General features: G+C 39.5%; 1 protein-coding gene across 1 annotated transcript; it reads right to left on the bottom strand.

Annotated features, from left to right (window-relative positions):
* Window positions 1-199: 199 nt before the first annotated feature.
* On the bottom strand, window positions 200-15,218 carry nfascb (neurofascin homolog (chicken) b). The gene is made up of 24 exons (XM_040151882.1): window positions 14,704-15,218; window positions 14,205-14,327; window positions 13,789-14,007; window positions 12,770-12,881; window positions 12,410-12,597; window positions 12,192-12,323; window positions 11,955-12,098; window positions 10,400-10,511; window positions 10,140-10,303; window positions 9,910-10,057; window positions 9,678-9,802; window positions 9,492-9,593; window positions 9,166-9,363; window positions 6,933-7,003; window positions 6,579-6,801; window positions 5,184-5,299; window positions 3,804-4,014; window positions 3,540-3,662; window positions 2,979-3,152; window positions 2,715-2,846; window positions 2,296-2,365; window positions 1,468-1,479; window positions 1,226-1,261; window positions 200-1,056 (listed from the first exon to the last, which is right to left on the bottom strand). Exons 2-24 carry the CDS (start codon window positions 14,212-14,214, stop codon window positions 825-827), a joined length of 3,054 nt encoding a protein of 1,017 aa, XP_040007816.1. The 5' UTR covers window positions 14,215-14,327; window positions 14,704-15,218; the 3' UTR covers window positions 200-824.
* Between the last annotated feature and the right edge of the window lie 5,892 nt (window positions 15,219-21,110).

Raw genomic sequence — 21,110 nt, 5'->3', positions numbered from 1 at the left:
GAGTCAAATAAACAAAAACTGTTACATAAAGATTAATAATCTATCTCCATTGTAACTGAAATGGGGAGACTTGTTCAAAGAGAAATATGAGCAACTTCAGATTTTACAACTGGTCTATGCCAATAACTCCCCTAATTGTTTACCTATTGCCTCTCATCAGGACATATTTTGCAAACTATCCATGCCGATAAATCATCAGTCCCTGAAAATATTTTATTGTCCTTCATCTGTCACCGAAAACACTTTTACACATCAAAAGGTACATGTTGCCAAAGGGAGACAATCAAACTTCTGAGATTACACTGTGGCTCACCCAAGGCTGAAAGTATGACTCTTATTTCAATCAATCAACGTACAAAAGTTACATAAATCTCATTATTTAAATTAGCAGAGTAAATTCAAAGCTGTAATAACAGTAGTTAAGTGGGTCCTTGCAACTGCTTTTATCAACATGATAAACTGATCCACTTCTGTCTCTTCTGATGTGCAGCCAGTGTCTCTCCATAACTGAACCAATGCGTAGGCATGTACATAATGTGTACACAGTAATTTTATTTACAAAACCAAATGTAACGCTTCCTTTTCATCAGATGATTAAGAATCATCCCTCCAAACAGTGTCCCAACTATCCAACATTTTCTTCTTCAAATGCATGAAAGCTGTGTTGGCTGCAAGGACACAGAGGGTATAACAGCTCCAACTGTCCCCCTCCTGCAGACCAACCACCAGCACCACAAGCTCCTCCAGGTGCAGGGTACAAGCACTGCAAAGTTACGTGACAAGTAGTTGAGTTGAAGTGAGAAAAGACGTTTCAATTTTGACTTTTATGCCATGGAGTAGATGGTGTTCATTGGAGAGTGAAGCTCAACACTTCCACCAAAGTCCAACTCCCTGACATCTATCCTGGTTCCTGTGTACTGGCCAATGAAGGACCCGTCCTCGTTGAATGGTATCTCTCCTCCTTCTCCATAGTCCACCAGACTGTCGTCACTGTCTGACGGCTTCATCATTGCCTCCATAGACGGCTGACCTCTTTGAAGCCCTCTTTCCTCCTCCCTGCAAAATAATGCAAAAAACATTTTGTCAGCGCTATAAAACAGAAAAGATGTTTAAAACTCAGCCGTTGAACTATGAAGAGAAGTGTAAAAGTACAATGATGATTTAATTCCTTCTTATCAATCAGTGTTAGTTGGCAGCGATACATTCACAATATACATGTACATACCTCCGGGGGTAGGGCAGAGTGGAGATACGTGCTATCCTAAAATACAAAAGCATTTTGTTTGAGATCATTGCATGAGAGGATGGATCACATTTCATTCATCATACATTCACAATATACTTCTAGCAGTACCATTAATCTGCTAAATATGCTGTTTACAGCTCCAACAATCTGTAGCATCTGTTCAGAATTCTACAGTTGAAATGTCAGTAGTGTCAATGTTTCAACATTTAGTCTTTTCATACCTTTCAAGAGACCTTGAGTGGTTCAGTGCGAAAAGAACAGGGTTGGGATTTGGAGTGGGAGTTTAAATAGAAAAGGTAGAGTAAATACACACACAAAAAAAAATCAGAAATTAATGTAAGTATGATCATTGAGTTATCATGAATAAGGCCATAAATACTCAATTGGATTTATTTGTACCTGTTCAGCATCGTGCTAAATTTCTATCAACATTAAAGGTACCCTGTGGAACTTTTGACCATTAGTAGCGCTATGGACCAAGTGGATCCCCATTTTGTTTGTATTGTGCACATGCGGGCGTGTGACGTGATAAAGGCAAAGCCAAACATGAATATTAACAATGCACAATTTAAAATATTCCAAAAAAACAAAAACTAAAAATGTTTGCAATGTTTTATGAGGACATGTTTGTAAGGCCTCAAGAATAACTCAAAATGTTTTGATGAGCAACAATAAATATAAACATACTGTTTGTTTTTTTTAACTCCACAGAGCAGCTTTAATTCACCAAAAAAGAATTCTAATGCACAGCTTCAAAATAAAATGGATGTAAACACATGGCTACTGTCTGGTGTTAAGGGAACTGTAATGTCTTACTCAGTGTTGAGTATTATTACCATACCATTATATCATCACGAGTACATCATTTAACAGACTTTGGAAACGTCAAATAGGATTTTGTGAAGCAGTTCGATAGGTAGACAAAGTAAAAACTGATGATACGAAGATGTAAATAATTGTTTCAGATAGAATCAGTAATATTTGTTGTGTGTGTTTTGTGTGTTCTTTCTTTTGTTTATTTTCCACGAGGTGCCTGCTCTACTGCTTACCGATAATCAAATGATCCCTCTTGGTCTTTGTCATCCACCGGCTCCAATGAAATGTCCTTCTTTTCCCGTACTGAAATTTAAAAAAGCTACCTTGTTATAAGAGAAACAATGTGGTGATATTGGTGATTAGTTTCATTGCTGATTAATATTCCTCCTATTTTCTCAATTAATCGCTTGGTGTAGAACCCAAGATTCAAACCTTGTTTTGTCTGACCAACAGTCGAAAAACCCAAAGTCCTACTATAAAGTAAGACATGGAAAAGCAGTGCATTTTCACATTTCAGAAGCTGGAACCATTAAAAAAATGGACTTAAACAATTAATCTATTATAAAAATAGTTGCAGATTAATTTTCTGTCAATTGACTAATCTATTGGTCGACTAATCTAATGCAGCTCTAGCCAGGAATCACCACTGTACCTGGGTATTTACCCCCTCGGCTCCTCTTGATGAAGCAGACTATAAGAAGAATGACCACGATGAGAGCCACAGCACACATTATCCCAATGAACCAGCCCTGAGTGGAGATGTCCACCTGGTCCTGAGCATACGCTGAGGTACACACAAGCATGTGCGCACACATATAAATACACACATCATCAGAGTCAAAATCATTCAACACTTCAAAGTATTTATTAGGTAGACCACAAAATGTGTTGATGCATTGAACGTTTTGTAAATTACTTTCAGTGGTGTAGTGGGGTGACTCCTCCGTATGCCATTCTCCTATCCCGGCCTGAGTTCGCGCCGCCACGGAGAATCTGTATCGAGTGTAGCGGTCGAATCGGCGGACGGAGAAGCTGGTTACATTTGGAGGAAAATCCTCGACTCGCAACTCCTCTCCCCTGGTGGCATTCACTGTGTCAGGAGTAGAAATTTAAGTGAGTTAGGAGAACTCTTAATGCCGCTAGAGTGCACACAGCTGAGCTATTAAGTACCTCGCCTGCTCAGAAAGTGCCTACACAAGTGTTCATTACCCTCTGGAGAACATAGTTCTTTGGTACTCTGGTCTTTGAGTGCATATTGAAGTAAGATATTATGCACTAGGGGGATGTGGACTTCAGTGTCATGTTAAAATCTTTGCCAGCTTCAGCGAAAATAAACGATTTCCTTCTCGGTTATTAATGCTTTGCTGCGTCTCTGAGGACAACTGCAGAAGGCTGTATTAGACTTTTGAAACTGAAGTATATCAAGACAAAAATCTCGGGGGTATTTGAGAGTGTTTCAGGTTTTGGGTTGGTTCACCTGTCTGGTACTTGAGGGAATACCCAGTGATGATACCGTTGGGTTCTGCTGGCAGGTCCCAGTCGACATAAATACTGTCCAGATGGCGCTGTTGGATCCTGAAGGATCTGGGAGAAGATGGTACTACATAAAAAACACAGCAAAAGATGATAAACATAAGCTTAGGAAAAAAACATTATTTATGATTTGCTTGTGCTTGGAAGAGGAAACTGATATTCTCTGAAGTTCTTGTTCCTTAGGTGGTAAAATACCAACTTTTCTTACCTCCTTCAGTTGTTGAGAACTGTACATTATTACTGGGCGGCCCTTCGTATCGATTGTTTGCCACCACTAAATACATCTTGTAGTTGCTGTAAGGGAAGAGCCCAGTGAGGACCCCAGATGGCTCTGGAACATTGTCTGTAAATGCTTTAGACTGCATTGCTCTGTTGACTCTCAACCACCTCAGCTGGCTGCTGTCCCTCCAGTAGTACACCTGAGAGATGAGAAGCATCACATCCAGTATTTTTAATTCTGCTGCAGTCCCAACAAGTATTTGGATCGTTGGACCTTTGTCAGGCATCAAATTCCCAATGCTATCTTTATACTAAAACCACTGTCTGTAACAACCAGTCAAAAGGGCAGCTAAATCTCAAACCCCTGAGCCAAATATCAAATAATTTTATCAATAACTGATAAAATAGCCCTAAAATTAGACAAATGACATATGTAAAACTCCACACAATTCAAACGAGAAAGAAATAAAAAGGGCAAAATAAGTGTTTGTATAAACAAGAAAAGTTTAAATAGGGATTAGTGGAGGGCAACTACTGCAAGATTCACATTCAAACTGTGAATATCTCCCTAACCCTAAAGAAAAACAATCATATTAAGAAGTCTAAGAATATAGACAAGGACAGTAGAATCAATTGCCATTAAGGAAATATGAAATAAACAGTCTGATAGTACAAGGGAATACTGTATATAAGTCGTAATAGTCAAATGCTACACATCTGGCCAGTAATTTAATGCACTAGTAATGAAGACAAATGTAAAATAGTAGAAACAAGTGTTAAAGAAAATATCAAGTAAAAAGCCTAAAAAAACAATATACTGTATAAGGCCATTTTTATATTTTCATTCGTTACAACAGATTTGTCACACAGTTTATTAATGTGTTTGTTGTGGGTCTCTTTTTAAGGATGTTTTTATCGGTTGCTGGTGTGATAATTGTCTCGGGTGTTTGAGATTTTGCTAGACTTTTAATTGGTCGTTGCAGCCTGTAGCTTTAGTATGAATGTGTTTCTCATTGTGAACTTGATGCCTGATGAAGGCCCATGATTGAAATGTATCTATAATGGTTTCCAATGCACCCGTCTACCAGGTGTACATTAACACTTAGTCTGGTAACATTTTCAAAAAATGTGAACTTACCCGAACCATACTGCCACCATACACCAAGACACTGAACACTTATTACTACTTTCTACACTATTGCAGGAAGCAAAACTCTCGCTCGCTAAATTCCTTTGATTGTCAGTTCGGGATCAGGAGTGGAATCTCCCCATGAAGTACAGTATGTCCTGTTTCTATTGTTGTCTATCAACATACATGTAAGCTATAACTTTAGAGCATGATCCCATATTGAATTCACAACAGACACACCTTGTATTCCTTCAGTGCTCCCATAATAGAGCTGCGTGTCACCGGATCCCAGTGCAAAGTCACCTGAGTGCTCTCGATGTCGGACACTCTCAGGTTCAGGGGTGCAGTTAAGGGACCTGCAGGAAAACAGAGATCACACAGGAGTTTGCTATCAGTGAACACAAGGAGAGGTGATGACAAGGAAAACTCGTCCTCAAGCTGCAGAAAAATACACCAAAAACAAGAGGACGTGTGTTCAGAACACACTGACTGGTTTAGTCAACTGAAACCATTCGTGATTCCCTGTGGATTAAGATTCAGATTACATCAGAACTGTAAACAGTACAGTGTCGACACGCGTTTGCTGCTGACCAACTGACTGACTTATAACAAAGAACCAACTGAAGAAGCAATAACCTACTCAAGGTGACAGAACAGCCTCTTATTTAAAATTAGAGAATAACACAGAGATGGGTGACAAATTGCAGAAAAAAGACCCCAAAAAATTGATGGAGAAACATAACATAAGATACTTCTATGCAAGGCAGGAAGCAAAATATGCAGCTCATACCTCATTCCATGAGCTGATGTTTTGGCAACAGTGTGCCTTACCCAGAGCGTGAAAACACATCCTCCAGGTTAACTGTATGTTTGAAATTTTCTGTATAAAATATATACTATAGTTCAATCAATAAAAACGATCCAACCAAAATATTTAGTAACCCCTCTTAAAATCATTCAATTCTGCAACAGTATACATTCAAAATTCTCTAAGGTAAACAACCCCCCCTTTTGGATATGCAATTAGATATGCAGAAAAAGCCACACGATGATAGGAAAAAAACCCATCACAGGAGGGAGGGATAATTTTAACCTAAACATGAAGAGATAAACATTAACAGGGTTCACCTGAGCTACATTATAGGAAAATGAAGCAGAAATCTGTTTGAGAATACAATGTAAAAATCTGAAAAGTAGTTGAATTAGATATTAAAGGGGAACGCCACCAATTTTACACATCAAATTCTGTTTTCAGGTGTTCGGGAGTACCACTGCATATGTGAAACAAAGTAGTTTAAAGGCTTTTGTGGCTCCAGAGGGAACTCTGTCACACAACCCTCTCTGGATATGCAGTTAGGTGTGCAGAAAAAGCTCTACCTTCAAGCTCCGGAGAAATTGTCGCTGAAATGTCAACTTAAGGAATGAAGTCCACCCGGCATTCCTGTACCTGTGATTCTAGTGCTCCTGCTTTATTAGACTTGTTTTCTACCTTAAGTTTATCAAAATGTCGTGAGCAGTAGAGCACACCTCACCTGAAGATTTGAGCAGGCAAGCGGAAGTGGACCTTACTAATGCACTTCATGTTTGTGTCTCATTTCTATTTTATATTATAATGCAATGGCTTTAGGTACTTACGGCTTTCCCCAGAGTAACCAATGACAACAGGAGACTCCGGGCCCAGCCCAAAGTCATTGACAGCCTGGACTTTGATCTCATAAGGAGTGAAGGTATCCGCGTCATAGATGTAGTACTTCAGCCATTTGGTGGTAGCATTCTTCCACTCCTCTCGGGAATCTCTCCTCCTCCACCACACCAGATACTTCAGGTGAGGCCCGTTCCACTCTCTGTAGGTCAGAGGCTGAAAGAATGGTTCACAGCAACCAGCTCTGTTTGCTTTTACTGTGGTAGAAATCAAGACATTCAACAGAAAAAATATTCAAGATAAATATGAAAGTATTAAGCTTTTTGATGGATTCAGTCGCTTATTACCTCCCAGCTGATCTCCATGTTATTCCTCCAGGTACCCACACCCTTTATGTTCTTTGGGATGACATCTGGGGCTGTGCAGCAAAAAACAATGCAATGGTAAGATCAATGGACTGAGAGGAGTAGTTTGTGATTTTGGTAAATGTGCTTATTCTTGCCAATAGTTAGATGAACAGATCAATACCACTCTCATGTCTGTATCATAAATATGACACTCGGCCAGGAGACCTTCGCTTAGCGTAACATAGCATAAAGACTAGAAACGGGGAGAAACAGCTAGCCTGTCTGTCATAAGGTAAACAAATGAACCTACCATCACCTGTAAAGCTCACTAATCAACATTATATATATATCACCAGTGCCGCCGCTACGTACACGTGCATCACGTGCTGTGTGTAGGGCACCAAGTGCCGTAGGGGGCACCAAATCAGCCTGATGATCATCAATCCTAATAATCATAAAGATGAATTATTTAAATTTAAGGACAAGCACAATAGGCACCATTATACCATTATAGGCAATAAAAGATCATATATATAATTGCTTGAAATGATAAAATTAATTATGGTGCCTAACTCCCCCATCTCCCTGCGGTTTGCGCCTGCCCTGCCAAAAGTGTGTGACCAACAAATCCATTATTTTATTTTTTGAGTGGAAAGAGCTCTATGCATGGCTCCTTGCTGAGCTCTCACCACTCCACCTGCTGCGGAGACTGTGACACGCATTGAGCAAGTAATGGGGTTGGGGGGTGGGGGGGTGGTGCTCCTCTAAACAGCTTGCCCACAGCATCCGCGGGGCGTCGCCAGTGGCCGGCTGCAAGATGGTGAATTTGATAGGCAACGCGGGGCTGCAAAGGGCTACTAGAGATACAAAGATGGTTTTAGGCTCTCTCCAAGCCTGCACTCGAGCATGCAGCAGTAAATTACAGTGTCTGCAAACTATATGATATCATTGCCAGCACCTTGCAGACGCAGATGATTTATGTTATCAGACGGCTACAGCATCAAGTCATGCTTTTTATATAATTTCAAACATTTAATTCCCATTTGGCTGCAGCAATTTGGAAGCTATTGTTGATTTCATATCACCCATATTTCATTCAAAATCTCATTAAATATGTGGTTAAAATTAGGTTTACTCTCTACCAGCTAAAATTTCAGAATGAGTAACTGGCACGTGGAGACATCAGTTAAACCACACACATGTCTCGTGTGGTATGGCAAACTTTGCTTTTGGCAGGAGGGAGGCTGGTCTGCAAATATGCCTAAGCCTGTTATAATCCTAAAAACCCTTCATGTGCAAAAATGCTTCTTCTGTCAAACATTGCACTAAACATGTCTCATTGTTCTGGACTGCACACCAGAGTCATTTCCCTGCACAATACCACTGACAGAGTTCCAAAACAAACGTTCTGACGTGAAGCGGACAGTGTAGGAGCGTGGCCCCTTATGTCTTACGGTCAGGGAGTGTCATCAGCGCTCCTAATTTTGCCTCTGTAAACCACCAAGATGGATTTGAAACAAAGCCATCAAGATGTGATTGTAGTGTAGACTTTTAGCTTTAATTCCAGGGGTTTAACAAAAATATTGCATAAACCGTTTAGGAATTGCAGCCATTTTTATACACAGTCCCTCATTTTCAGAGGCTTAAAAGTAACAGTTGGACAGTTGACTGACAATCAGTTTCATGGCCAGGGGTGACCTGTTCCCTTATCATTTCATGACAAACCATTTAGGAATCACGGCTTTACTGCAGCCGCCTTCAGTTGAAAGATAACAACCGCAACATCATCGTTCGTTTACTGCGTACAAAAGCGGAAATGTAAAAACGGGTTAGGGTTTTTACAGGGGATTATTTTTTCTTGTACAACCACAACATGTTGTTTTTACTTTTTTTTTTTAAGTATGGGTTAAACAAATGAGATACAGTGTTTTAAGTTTTAATTAGTGAGCTTTAGAAGTGCAGTAAGGGGGATTTTTGTTACCTGTGGACAGAGCCAAGTTAGCTGTTTTCCCCCTGCTTCCAGTCTTTGTGCTAAGCTAAGCTAACCATCTCCTGGCTGTAGATTCGTAACACCCAGTGATGAGAGTGGTATCAATGTTCTCATCTAACTCACGGTAGGAAAACAACTTTAACGTACTTCCCAAAATGTTGAGTTGTTCCTTCATTTATATTTGCTAGCTTATAATTTGTTGTCTCTGACAACAGATGTGTATTTCAGGAGCATCAAACTCACGTGCACCGCTGGTCTGGAAGCGCATCGATGGACGACTGGGGCGACTTGGTCCGATTTCATTTATAGCGATGACCCTGAACTCGTAGTAGGTGAAAGGTGAAAGATGCAGAATGACAGAGTTGAGGTTCCCTGGGTATGTTGATAGGTTTCTCCACTTCCCTGGCAACCAGTCATCATCATCATACTGCACTAAGTACTCTGTAACAGAGTAATAAATAGATTCTCAAAAGATACAGCCCAAAATGGGGGCTTGTTGAATACCCAAAACAATATTACTCGTAAAATGTTTTTATTTCTGTGAGTTTACTTACTTACATTTCTCTTACCTGTAATGGGGTTGTGGTTGCTGTCTCCTGGAACCCAACTGAGTCTAACACTACGTTCATATGGATCCGACAATTCCAAGTTAGCGGGAGGATCCGGACGGTCTACGCACAAAAATACATGAACAATTGAAAAGCCTAACACACAGTATTGTGGATGAAATATCATTTATTTAAAATGTGTCATACCCATCACCATTAGGCGTGCTGAGGCAGATTTCTGGTCCAGTTCGCTCTTGATGACACAGGTATAATTGCCCTCATCACCTCTGTTTACATTGGTGATGACCAGATTTGATTCATCCAGAGAGATTCTAAGTATCACATACAAGTGGGTAGCACAGGTGAGATTTGGTTACACTGAAACAAATATGTATATATATATATATATATGTACATATATGTATACATATTTACCTACCTCCAGCCAAAAGTGACCAGCTTTTTTTCTTTCATCCAGGTGGTTGTGACAGAAGTAGTGGCATCTGCTTTTACACCACAATCGAATCGCACATCGCTTCCACGGATGACTTTTATACTCTGTGGTCTTGTGACAATTAGCGTGGGCTCTGAGAAGAATGGAAACGCATTTGTGTGAAATTTCACGGCAAACTCAAAAAGAGTTTCAGTATGAAACAGTGAGACCCTCACCTTTGACCTCTATTCGTACTTGACTCTCATCTCTTCCTGCGATGTTGCTGACTACACACGAGTAAGTTCCCTGGTCCTCTATTCGTATATGTTTGATCTCCAGAGTTCCATTACTGTGGGTCTTAAAACGATTTCCTTCCAGATTTCCCTGTCCATATTTGGACCTGTGTGAGCCGACGCATAATCATAGACAGACACATACTGTGAGCTGATGTCTGAACTCACACTATAGTTTGAGGGGTCAAACAGCTTGTTCTTACCATCGCAATTCGGGCACTGGAGAACCAAAATAGCGGCAGTCCAAGAAGGTACGACTGCCCTCTATCACCTTGATGAGTTCATTCTTCGGCCCGAGAATACGTGGTGTTGCATCTACAGGAAAAGATAACAACTGCAACATCATCAACGAATAATTAATTTTATTATGAACCCTTAAATTGAAGTTCTTGGTATACCCTCTTCCCATTAACCTATCTTTACTACTGTACTTTTAATTCAGAAATTTATTTATAAAGCCTCTCCCTCTGTGTTTTGTATGAGAGAAAAAATCATTGAGGAATGATTTTTTTTTTCTTAATTTCCTTGAACCCTCAATAACTTAGCTAAAAGATGCTAAAAAGCTCACTTGAGCTGAGGGGAACTGCAGAGTCAGGGGATAAATATCTGTGGGTTTGTTACTGCCGAGTTACACCTTCACATTACACGTAGTCATTAGATTGATTGTTGATATAAAAATATTGGTAATACCTGCTTTAAACAGGGGATTAGCTATAGTTTAATGTATTTTATATGTAATCTAATTTTTCACACAAGTGGTTTTTATACTTTTTAACTACAAAAAAGAAGAATGTATTAAAAAGTCATATTTAATTTCTCAAAGTCTTAACTATTTTCTCATCTGTTGTTTTTTTGTTTTGTTTTGTTTTGCTGTCCATACATCCAGAACTTAAAGATTTACTTTTGTACTGTAAATGACGAAAGTCTTTACACTTTGTAGCTAAAACCAGCACGTGTTTGGCATATTTGCTTAAAAATTGACTGAAATGATTAATCAACGGTCAAAATAATTGCCAATACATTTTCTTTCATTGGACTAATCAATTAATTGACTAATCCCTGGAACTCTAAAAATGAATTATATCATTAATAATTGTAATATACTGCTGGAAATGTGATATACTAAATAACTTTAATAACTCTTATTGTCTCCACTTGTTTTCCATCATGGAGAAAATCTGTTTCTATAGATGATTTAATATCATATATATATATACTAGATTTTGGTGGTCAAGGGTGAAAGGTCAAGGTTGGTGTGACCTCACAAAACATGTTTTTGGCCAAAACTAAAGAATTCATGCGCTAATTATGACAAAATTTCAAACAGATGTCTAATAGGATAAAATGATTAAATGATGATATTTTATATCCAAAAGGTGAACTCCACTGTGACATCATAATGTTCTGCAAAAACACTTTTCCGAAAATGATTCAACACCATAACTCAGGAACAAAAGCAACTTGAACTGGTTGGTGGAGGCCTACAACCGCGAGGCAGTAATTCTAGTTATTACTGTACAACAGTGAAGCAACTTTGATACATGCCATGACACTGAAAATTTATCTCAGTGTAGAATAAAACTTGCAGAATGCTTAAAATAGACCCAAATAATACATAGTGCTTTTTTTTTTTTCTTTCTTTAAATTGGTGATCCTCTTGGCAAACCACTGAAAATCTTCTACAACTCTGGCTGGGTCATGTTCTTGAAAAAAATGGCACACAGTGTAAATGTCACGAATGACAGAGTGGTAACTTACGTAGCACGTTGACAAAAGCATTGGCCAATAGGTATCCATACTGATTTGAAGCATTGCACTGGTAGACGGCATTGTTTGCAGCGGTCACACTGCGGAAGCTCAGCGTTTCTCCTGACACCTGCCTGTTAGCCTGTGGTGTAGCACCTGGAAAAACACACAAGGAAGTGAAAATACAGCAGTTTTAATACCATTCAGAATTATTTCTACGGCTTGTGGACATAATATCCGAAAACTTACTTTCAATTGGTTCCCCGTTGATGAACCAGCTCACTGTGGGACGAGGAGCCCCATCAGAACGACATACCAAACGACCATTTTCTTCAGGAGCCAAGACCAAATCCTTGGGCTTCTCCAACCAGAATGGAGCCGCTTTTAAATACAAGTATGTTAGTTGTCTGAACGTTATTGTGCAGTGAGAAAATAAAGTACTGAATGCTTTTGAAGGTGTGTCTCACCTTTGACCTTGACGGTTATTGTGTGCTCAGTGTAGCCGATCTTATTGGTAGCAGTGCACACGTATTCACCGGCATCATCAAAAGACACCTTAGGGATTTGAATCATCTTGTTGAAGTTTTTTACTTTCATGCGTGGCGTCACCGCCAGGTCCTCACCATCCTTGGTCCAGGTAATATGAGGAGTTGGCCTTGATGATGAAAAACAAGGCTTTACACAGGATGACTTAAATGAAATCAAAGTGAAAATTGTACTGAACAAAAAACACACAGATGCAAAACTCTTTGTGAGAGAATATTAAAAATAGCATTGAATATACAGTAAAATATATAATAAAAAAGGTCTACAATGTTTACACTCACATTCCTGCAGCGATACACTCCAGGAGCAGTTCCTCCCCTTGCAGGACCAGTATGGAGCTGGATGAGCCTTTTGGAGACAGCCAGGTGGGGGCAGCCTCGGCCACTGTTCGAGCTGGGGAGGAAATCAACCACACACCAGTCACACATACCTCAAACATTCACAAAACCTGGCTGACAACAGTGCCACTTAACCCAGAAAAACAGAGGGCAGCTGACCCAGAGCACACACTCGACGCAATTGGTAAGTCTGGTTATTTAGGTTGTGGTCTGAAATAAAACAAAAAGTCCAGTCTGTTAGTATAGTCATCACAAAAACCTCAGGTAGTTGTAGGAAGAAAGACAAGAAAAATGTGTTACTGTTAATGTTAGTTTAAAAGTTTAAATGTGCAAAAGTACATATTGACAATACATTGTGTAACCTGCTATCTAACCTGCTATCTATATAATGGTTAGTCCAAATTAAGCTTTTGTGATGCAATAGCATGTATCCAACGCTACATTTACACAGTTCCAATTGAGTTTTCAATCACATTTTTATTGGCAGAAATCAGATATGCATTATGAAAATGTAAACAGCGAAAAAACATTGAACTAAATAGTTTCAGTCTGTTTTTGGCAACATTTACATATGAAACTCCTGTATGGATTTTTAAAAAGAATGGAATATCTTCTAATGTGGCATTCACTACTACAGAGTAAGAAGAGAAGCAATTTCACCTGACCCACCACAGGCCAAAGACCCCTTCTATAACTGAGGTTGACTCTCTGAACATAGACCCTCACTATATGGTCCCAACCTCATCTGAATCTCCGGCTTGAATTATGTTGTTCCTTTACACTGAGGGCATCTGGCAGTGTGCTGTTCCTGTAGGTTAAACCCATGTCTGAAATTTACCCACACAGCATTAAGGTTATATGTGTAAACACTCGAAAACGTGTCTAGAGAACATAACCAAAAAGATGAGATAATGGGAAAAAAAACTAGACTATAGGAACTGTGAATACGCAATCATACTCACTTGTAAGCACTTTAACAACCACGGGCATCTTCTGCTGTATGACGTTCTTGTACGGGAAACGGGCATTACAGCAGTAATCAGCAGAAGAGTCGTTAAACAGGACGTTAGAGAAGTACAGATCTCCATCGACTCCCATGGAAACCCTACGGTCCTGCCGCACAGGCTGCATGGTGGGGAAAGCTGTCTGAATGGGCCAGTTGAAAGGTCTCGCATATGAGCCTGAGGTGAAACAAGGTTTTAAAAGTAAAGTCAGTACATAGGAGATACATTTCAACAGCTAGAATTCTTGAAAGCTTGTTTGGTTAGTAGATCAACAAAAGGCTTCCTGTTGAAGCTTATCTGTGTTTTGACCCTAGACTTCAATGATCCAGTTAACCTTTGTGTACCAGAAACTTTAACTCTGAAGAGACACTTACAGCTGGACATCCAGTAGGTTTCAGGTTTAGGCGGGCCAGGCGGAGGGTCACAGGACAAGACCAGAGGCAAGCCAGCACTGACCACCACAGGCTCCAGGATCTCCCTCGGCCACACAGGAGCTCCTGCACAAACACAGAGGAATACAGGTCTCCACTGAGCAGCCATGTTGAGGTTTGCTGTTTGATGACAGTGCTAGTTAATTTTGTGTATAGCTAAAACTGATTAATGTAGATCCCCATTCTGTTTACTATTTTGGTTGCAAAAAGGCTAATCAACTAAGTGTATTACCTTAACCTTTTAAAATATACCATCCCAGCCATGGGAGGCTTTGGCCTTGGTAGTTTTGTTAAGTGTGTTTTGGTCTGCACCGGACTTACATATAATACATTGTTTGAAAGCTCTAAGTCTCCTGATTCTGTCTGTGCAAAGCATTTCAGGATCCCCACATTACTGAAACAGCGATTAACACGGAATTGTGCTGCTGCTGTAAATACTCACTGGAGTAATGTTACCAAAAACTGCAGTTCTTAGCTGTTTTATGGAATTATTTAGCTTTTTTATTTTGAATGAAAGTCTATAGTTATGACCTGTTTTTAAAGATTAAAGATGGGAGTAGATGGTAACAGAGACCAGAAGTCACTTTATTTACAGAAGACAATTATTTTCAGCCACCCAGCCTTCATCAGTGTCACAAGCAGGAAGTATAGAAGGCTCTTAAATAACAAGCACACAGGTGATCCACTTTAAGGTAATTGGCATTGCACCCGGCAAGGCCATCAGCCACATTGCAGTCAATGAGTATAATTTTTTTCTTCAGTAGGACTGAGTTGTACAAAAATCACATGTATGTAGTTGCAAGGCTATACTGGAAATCACTACTGATGAAAAGAGTAATGCCTACATCCTGACTCAAAACCACAAAATTGTTTATTTAATTAGGCACATTTCGATGCCAGTCAGATCTTCGTCAGGTCAGATTTGGGTTTGGGACTAACACATTGTTAGTTTTCGTCTTTACATGGGAATTGTTGACAGTACTAAAATTACAGAATAACCTATCATCTACTGTCCCCATCTTTCAGGGTTATTGGTATGGTTACACTTGCATCTTAAGATAATATTCACTTTACAGTAAAGACTAATGAAGCTGGATTCCCATAGAAAGTCAAATGAAAGTACTGTAAGAAAGAAGCAAAAAATGATCATTAATCACATATGTTGATATCTATGCATTGCAGATCATTGCGAGTCAATTATATAGAAAATATTTTGAATATAATTATTGCTGCTTTGTTCAATGAGATCTTAAATGTTGGAAATACTGATAGAAACATTTTGTTAGTAACATTTCATAGTGTAATGCACATATGGACTCAGTCACTGGCCACACTGAGGTCACTGTAAATCTGCTGTCAGTTGTGTATAAAAAAAATGGGTGATTCTGGAATAGTCCCTGTACTGAACTTACTGTAGAGTCGTAGTATGATCTTGTTGGAATATGCAGACCCATATTCATTGGAGGCAATGCACTGATACTCTGCCTCATACTGTTCTGGATTGTTCCTGGCATAGATGTCCAGCGTCCCTGAGCGCCTGCGCATCGATGCCTGAGGGTCACGCGCCACATTGAAATACTTCCCATTACGCCTCCACGAGAAGCTTCATGATTGAGCAAACAGTGTGAAGCAAGACAGAAAAATCAGTGAAGTAGTTTGCAGATAATGATGTCAGCTTTAACAAAACTGTTCGGTGGACTGCATCAGGTCTTACATGGGATGGGGGTTTCCTTTGGCTTCACACTCTATGACCATGGTGTCTTTAGGGTCAACAATATGCTCTTTCATTGACTGCTTTATAATGGTTGGGGGTTGTCTGACTGCAGACAGAGAAATAAATCGGGTTAGCATATTAGAAACATATTTGATTAAACAACACATATCGCAACTTGCAACATAGAGTGAAGTTACTGACTCACTTTCCAGAGGGATGTCCAAAGCCCAAACACTCTGCCATAAGAGTAGCAGCAGCGCTGGTTTAACCAGTGTCCCCATTTTTATAGTTCATTTAATCCAGTAATGCTTTTGGTCACCTGTTCTCCTGCTCTTAAAATAAATGAAGAGAAAAAGAAGACATCTAAAAGGCATTCACTTCATGCAGTTAAGATCTAGGACAAATTACTGACTGAGAAACCTTAGATTTTACTGAGGGTTCACAAGTCATCCGTATTCCAGCAGTAAAGATTTCACCGTGGTGACAAAAGTATGCAGATCTTCTACTTACGTAAAACTTAGGTATAGCTTAAGCTTAATTAAAGGCAAAATATTGGATAGTTTGATCTCTTTGAGTGTCCGTCAGATGTTTAAATGAAACCATGTGAGAAGTTGAGTGGAACTCAGTCTTTGTTGGAACTGCTAACAGCTCTAATATTTGGAACATCTGATAAGAAGCCCCAAGAAGGTTGGGAATCACTTATTTAATATATAACAATGCATTGCATTTTATAATGTCTTTTTTTTTTAATGAAAAACTGTAATCTCAAAAGTAACTATAGCTCTCAAGTAAATGTAGTGGAATTGAAATGTAATATATTTCCCTCTGAAATGTATTGTAGTACAATTATAAAGTGAGTATGCTGAAGTAGAAGAATCTCAAAATTGTACTTAAGTACAGCATTTGAATAGTTGTACTCAGCTACCTTTCACCACAAATTGTCACGAAGTGTATGTACAGAAAGAGTCTGAAAAGTATTTCGATCTATGTCTCTCTTCAAAATCTTTTCATCAAGCCACTGCTATCTCACGGTTCATATGCAATGAACCATGAGTCATATTAGTGTGATCAAAACAAAAAGTAATTACCTCTGTCATGTAAAGTCAAATCAGGGCTGTCTCCTCCCCATCTCTGTGGTTTCCGCTGTGCATCGATAGTTCCAATGACTTCTCTCCAGGAAATAATTCTTGTTTGTGTTGTATATTAATTAATGCTTCAGACCTTCAAATATCAGGTCAAGAACCCTAGAGGAGTTGATACACTTCAGTAAGAGTTTCTTTCTGGCACTGCCAGTTTCTCTCTCCCCACCCATCTCATGAATAGTGAATGAGCACCACACACCACCTACACCTCACCCACCACACTTCACTGTTCTGACCAGGCTCTCGTGATTCTGAACAATCCATCTCCATCAAACACGGTGACAAAGTTCGTCCACACAATAAACAAACTGAACTTCCAAGAATCACAGGGCATTTCATGTGATTTTTACTGAGAAACACAGGGCATATTTTTCTTGTGCCTGATTTTTCTTTCTCATAGCTGAATAATGTTTGCTTTGACCTGGTCCAGTGTGAGCTGAGAAATCAGTTTAGTTCGGTGGGTTGGGCCACATGAAAGGACAAAACAACCCATATTCTGTACAATTTGCATTCCTGTTGGTTTTGATGACATCAAAATGTGGGCTTTATTGTTGACTGGAGAGAACCGGGGAAGAGAGTATGAAAGCAGTGTTTGTTTCTCTCATATGAATTTTACATGTGGCAGATCTCAAATCACATGAGTCCAGATAAAGGATGGAAATATCCTACATTCAAATGTAAGCAATACATTTTAAACTCCCTCCACACACACCCTGTATTTTTAATTTCCTCCATTTTTCCAAAATACCAATTAAAACTTTTTTAATGAAACAGATTTTTTGCTTGAACTCAGCCATTCACATGCATATCCTCAAAGTAGGAAAAGGTCATTGCCATTCAGCTGAGAAATTCCTAGGGGAAGGAACAGTTATCTTTCTAAAAACAGTGCCAAAGAGGCACGAGAAGCTGTATTTATGTTAGACAAAAAGCCATCTCACTGCTGTTGACAGAGTCCTGATCTGTGTAGGCTTTCAGGCATCTACCGAGGGCTGCATATACAGGCCAGCACTGACTTGGCTAAACAATAGCTTGGTGGGGGGGTGGGTATGTTTAAAATGAGGTGGCATCGCTACCTACAGATGAAATTAGACTTGTAATTTAGGTTTGTATTTACAAGTATAATAATAAAGCTTACTTAAAGGTGGAAAGTTTGTATAAATGCATTACTGATATCTTTTTAGTCACATTTTCAAGTAGTATCAGCGCACTTGTGATATAAACCATTAAGACTCTCATAGCTCTGTAGCTGATGCTCTGTATCCTCTGGCCCTGATCCCCTCTGAACGTCTTAAACACAACTTGACTTGCCTCACACAGAGAACAAAAGCAGAAGGGGTATGTTGAGCTTCTTGGCTCTCAGAATGGGCTTTTCTCCCCATACACTGGTCCGAAGCAGGCCTGGCAGTGTGAAGTGATCAGTGCCATGCACCAGATTGCACAGTGAAGAGGCAGAGGCGCGGATAGAGCCAGCTCAATGACGACAAGAAGGTCTCTATGCTCGCGGGTCTCCTCTGGCACGTGTGCCCAGGGCCCGGGTAAGAGCAGATGGTGCGTGGGAGGGAGTGTCCAACCACACAAACTGCCCGTTCAGACTCAGAGCACCTATCATCTGCACTTTGACGTCACTGCATCAGGGAGACTACAAGGAGAGGCTGGAGAGAAACTCCTGTTGAGCAAGACGCTGTGCTACAAAAAGTCATCGCTGTATAATCAAAACATTACTGTTAACAAGCTTAAGCACTGTGATTCTGACTTTATGGTGAGGTGACAGTAAACTACAACATTTTCTCAAACACATCAGGTAATAAGACTAATAGTCTAAAGCCAAAGCTGCTTTGTGAATAAGTATTAGCGAAAAAATATACTTAAAGAACTAAAAATAAAACTACTAATTATGCAGGATGGCCCATTTTGCAAACTGATGCAGTAATGTGTAAATCAATTTGATGTTGCAGCTGGTAAAGGTGGAGCTTTTGAATTCCCTCTGGGGATCAACAAAATCTTACCTTAACCTATAATAACACCTCTTAATTTATTGGTTGATTATATTTTGTATTATTACTCTGAATTGGCAAAGTTACTTATCAAATAAAAGTAGTTCAGTAAAAAGTACAATATTTGCCTCCGAATTGTAGTGGAGTTGAAGTATAGGACTAAAGCAGCAGAATATGGAAATACTCAGGTACTAGTAGCTCAAAACTGAATTTAAATACTACTTGAGTAAATGTACTTGGTTACTTTCCACCACTGAGCATAACATAATTCCAATAATAACGCTAGCATACTGATGTTTAGTAGCTATAATGTTTACTATGTTCAACATTTAGCATGTCAGTATGCTAACATTTGCTAAGTAGCACTAAGCTCAAAATACAGCTGAGGCTGATGGGAATGCCATTACTTTTGAATGTCATTGATCATAAACTAAAGTATTGCACAAACTTAAATTCTGACCTATTGGTAACGCTAGATGAAATGTTAAGGGATCATCAAATTTATTGCAATTGACCCTGAGGGGAACATCAACATCTGAACCAAATTTCATGGCATCTGTCTAATAGTTGTCAAAACATTCCACTCAAAACACAAATGTCAATCTCATGTTGGCACTGAGAGGAAAAGTGAGGGGATCACCAAAGTCTTTGGGATTTATCATCTGGGGAAATGCATATCTGTGCAAAATTTCATGGCAAGACATCAAAAAACCTGTTGAGGTATTTCAGTCTCAATCAAAGTGGTGGATCGACTGACAGACTCACATTGCCACCCCTACAGTTGTACTTCTGGTGTGACTAAAAATACAAAGACCCATGGGTATTCAGTGCTATAAATGTGCAATATTATGGCAAACTTTCAATTTCTTAATATTATAAATAGTAAGGTAAGTAGTTCATATAACGTTACATGCACATCACATTTGTCACTACAACATCGCCACATAAAAATTACTCAAAACCATGCCAGTCATCTCAATGGCAGTTGTGAGAGCTGAACAATATTGTGTTAACTCTCAAAGAAATCTGACGATGCAGTTGTAGACCCATCCCACTTCTCAACTCAGACTATGACATCATTAAGACCTTGACTCCCACCGATGCTCGTCTTGAACAACAGTTGCAAGGACTACAGCACTCCTTTGCAACTCTACTACTTTGCAAAAGTGTCTTAACATGCTTTAATGTGTACTTTTAATCCAAAAACTAGTACTCAAAATTGGCTAAGCAAGGTACAATTGGTGAATGTTAGGATTCCTACCTTTGAGTGTTTTCTCTGCTCCTTGGTTGCTTTTCCCGCTTGTTGCAGTGAAAGCCAAACTTTCGTCTCATCCAACGTCAGGGTGGATTCACAGCAGCATCTTCAAACTGAACTTCACCTTTCCAGCAGCATCTGTTTTCAGTGACATTTGTCACTCCATCATCTTAAAGCAGGTGACAGAAGAGTTAACAGAATCTCATGTGGCCCATAAGGATGGCTGTCCGAAGCCTGGGTCACACGCCTGGCAAACAGGGCCCGAGAGCCTATTATAATAAATCCATTGTGAAATCCACACATAAATATAACGTCATCTCCACTGTGACGGGAGAGTAAAGCGAAAGAGCGATGAAATGTCATGCACAAGTTGGTGGATTACGTTTAGGTGTCATCAGGCAACTATCTAGCGACAATCAACTACAGCTTGTTTAAGAGATTAAATATTTTTTGTATTTTTTCATGTGTGCTGTTTGATTTTCAGTGTGTTAGATGGGGGGTGGGTTACTGACCTTGTATCTTCACTCTGGCTGGCACGAACGCACACTCTTTCTCACAAAGCTGTTTCTGTCTGGAACAAAGTCAATCTATTGTGGACACGGAATGCACAGCTTCCAGACACATGGGGGGGGGTTTAACCCATCAGATTCAAGTGACTGGATGGCTTCTCCGTCATTGATAAATCCTTTGCCAAAACTAGGGTGATTCATTTATTGGGTTAAGAAAAGTGGAGACATATATGTT

This window comes from Xiphias gladius, chromosome 18 (genome assembly GCF_016859285.1).
Source record: "Xiphias gladius isolate SHS-SW01 ecotype Sanya breed wild chromosome 18, ASM1685928v1, whole genome shotgun sequence".
Lineage (NCBI taxonomy): Eukaryota > Metazoa > Chordata > Actinopteri > Istiophoriformes > Xiphiidae > Xiphias > Xiphias gladius.
Note: the sequence above shows the minus strand (reverse complement) of the source record. Positions and strands in the feature narration are given on the sequence as shown.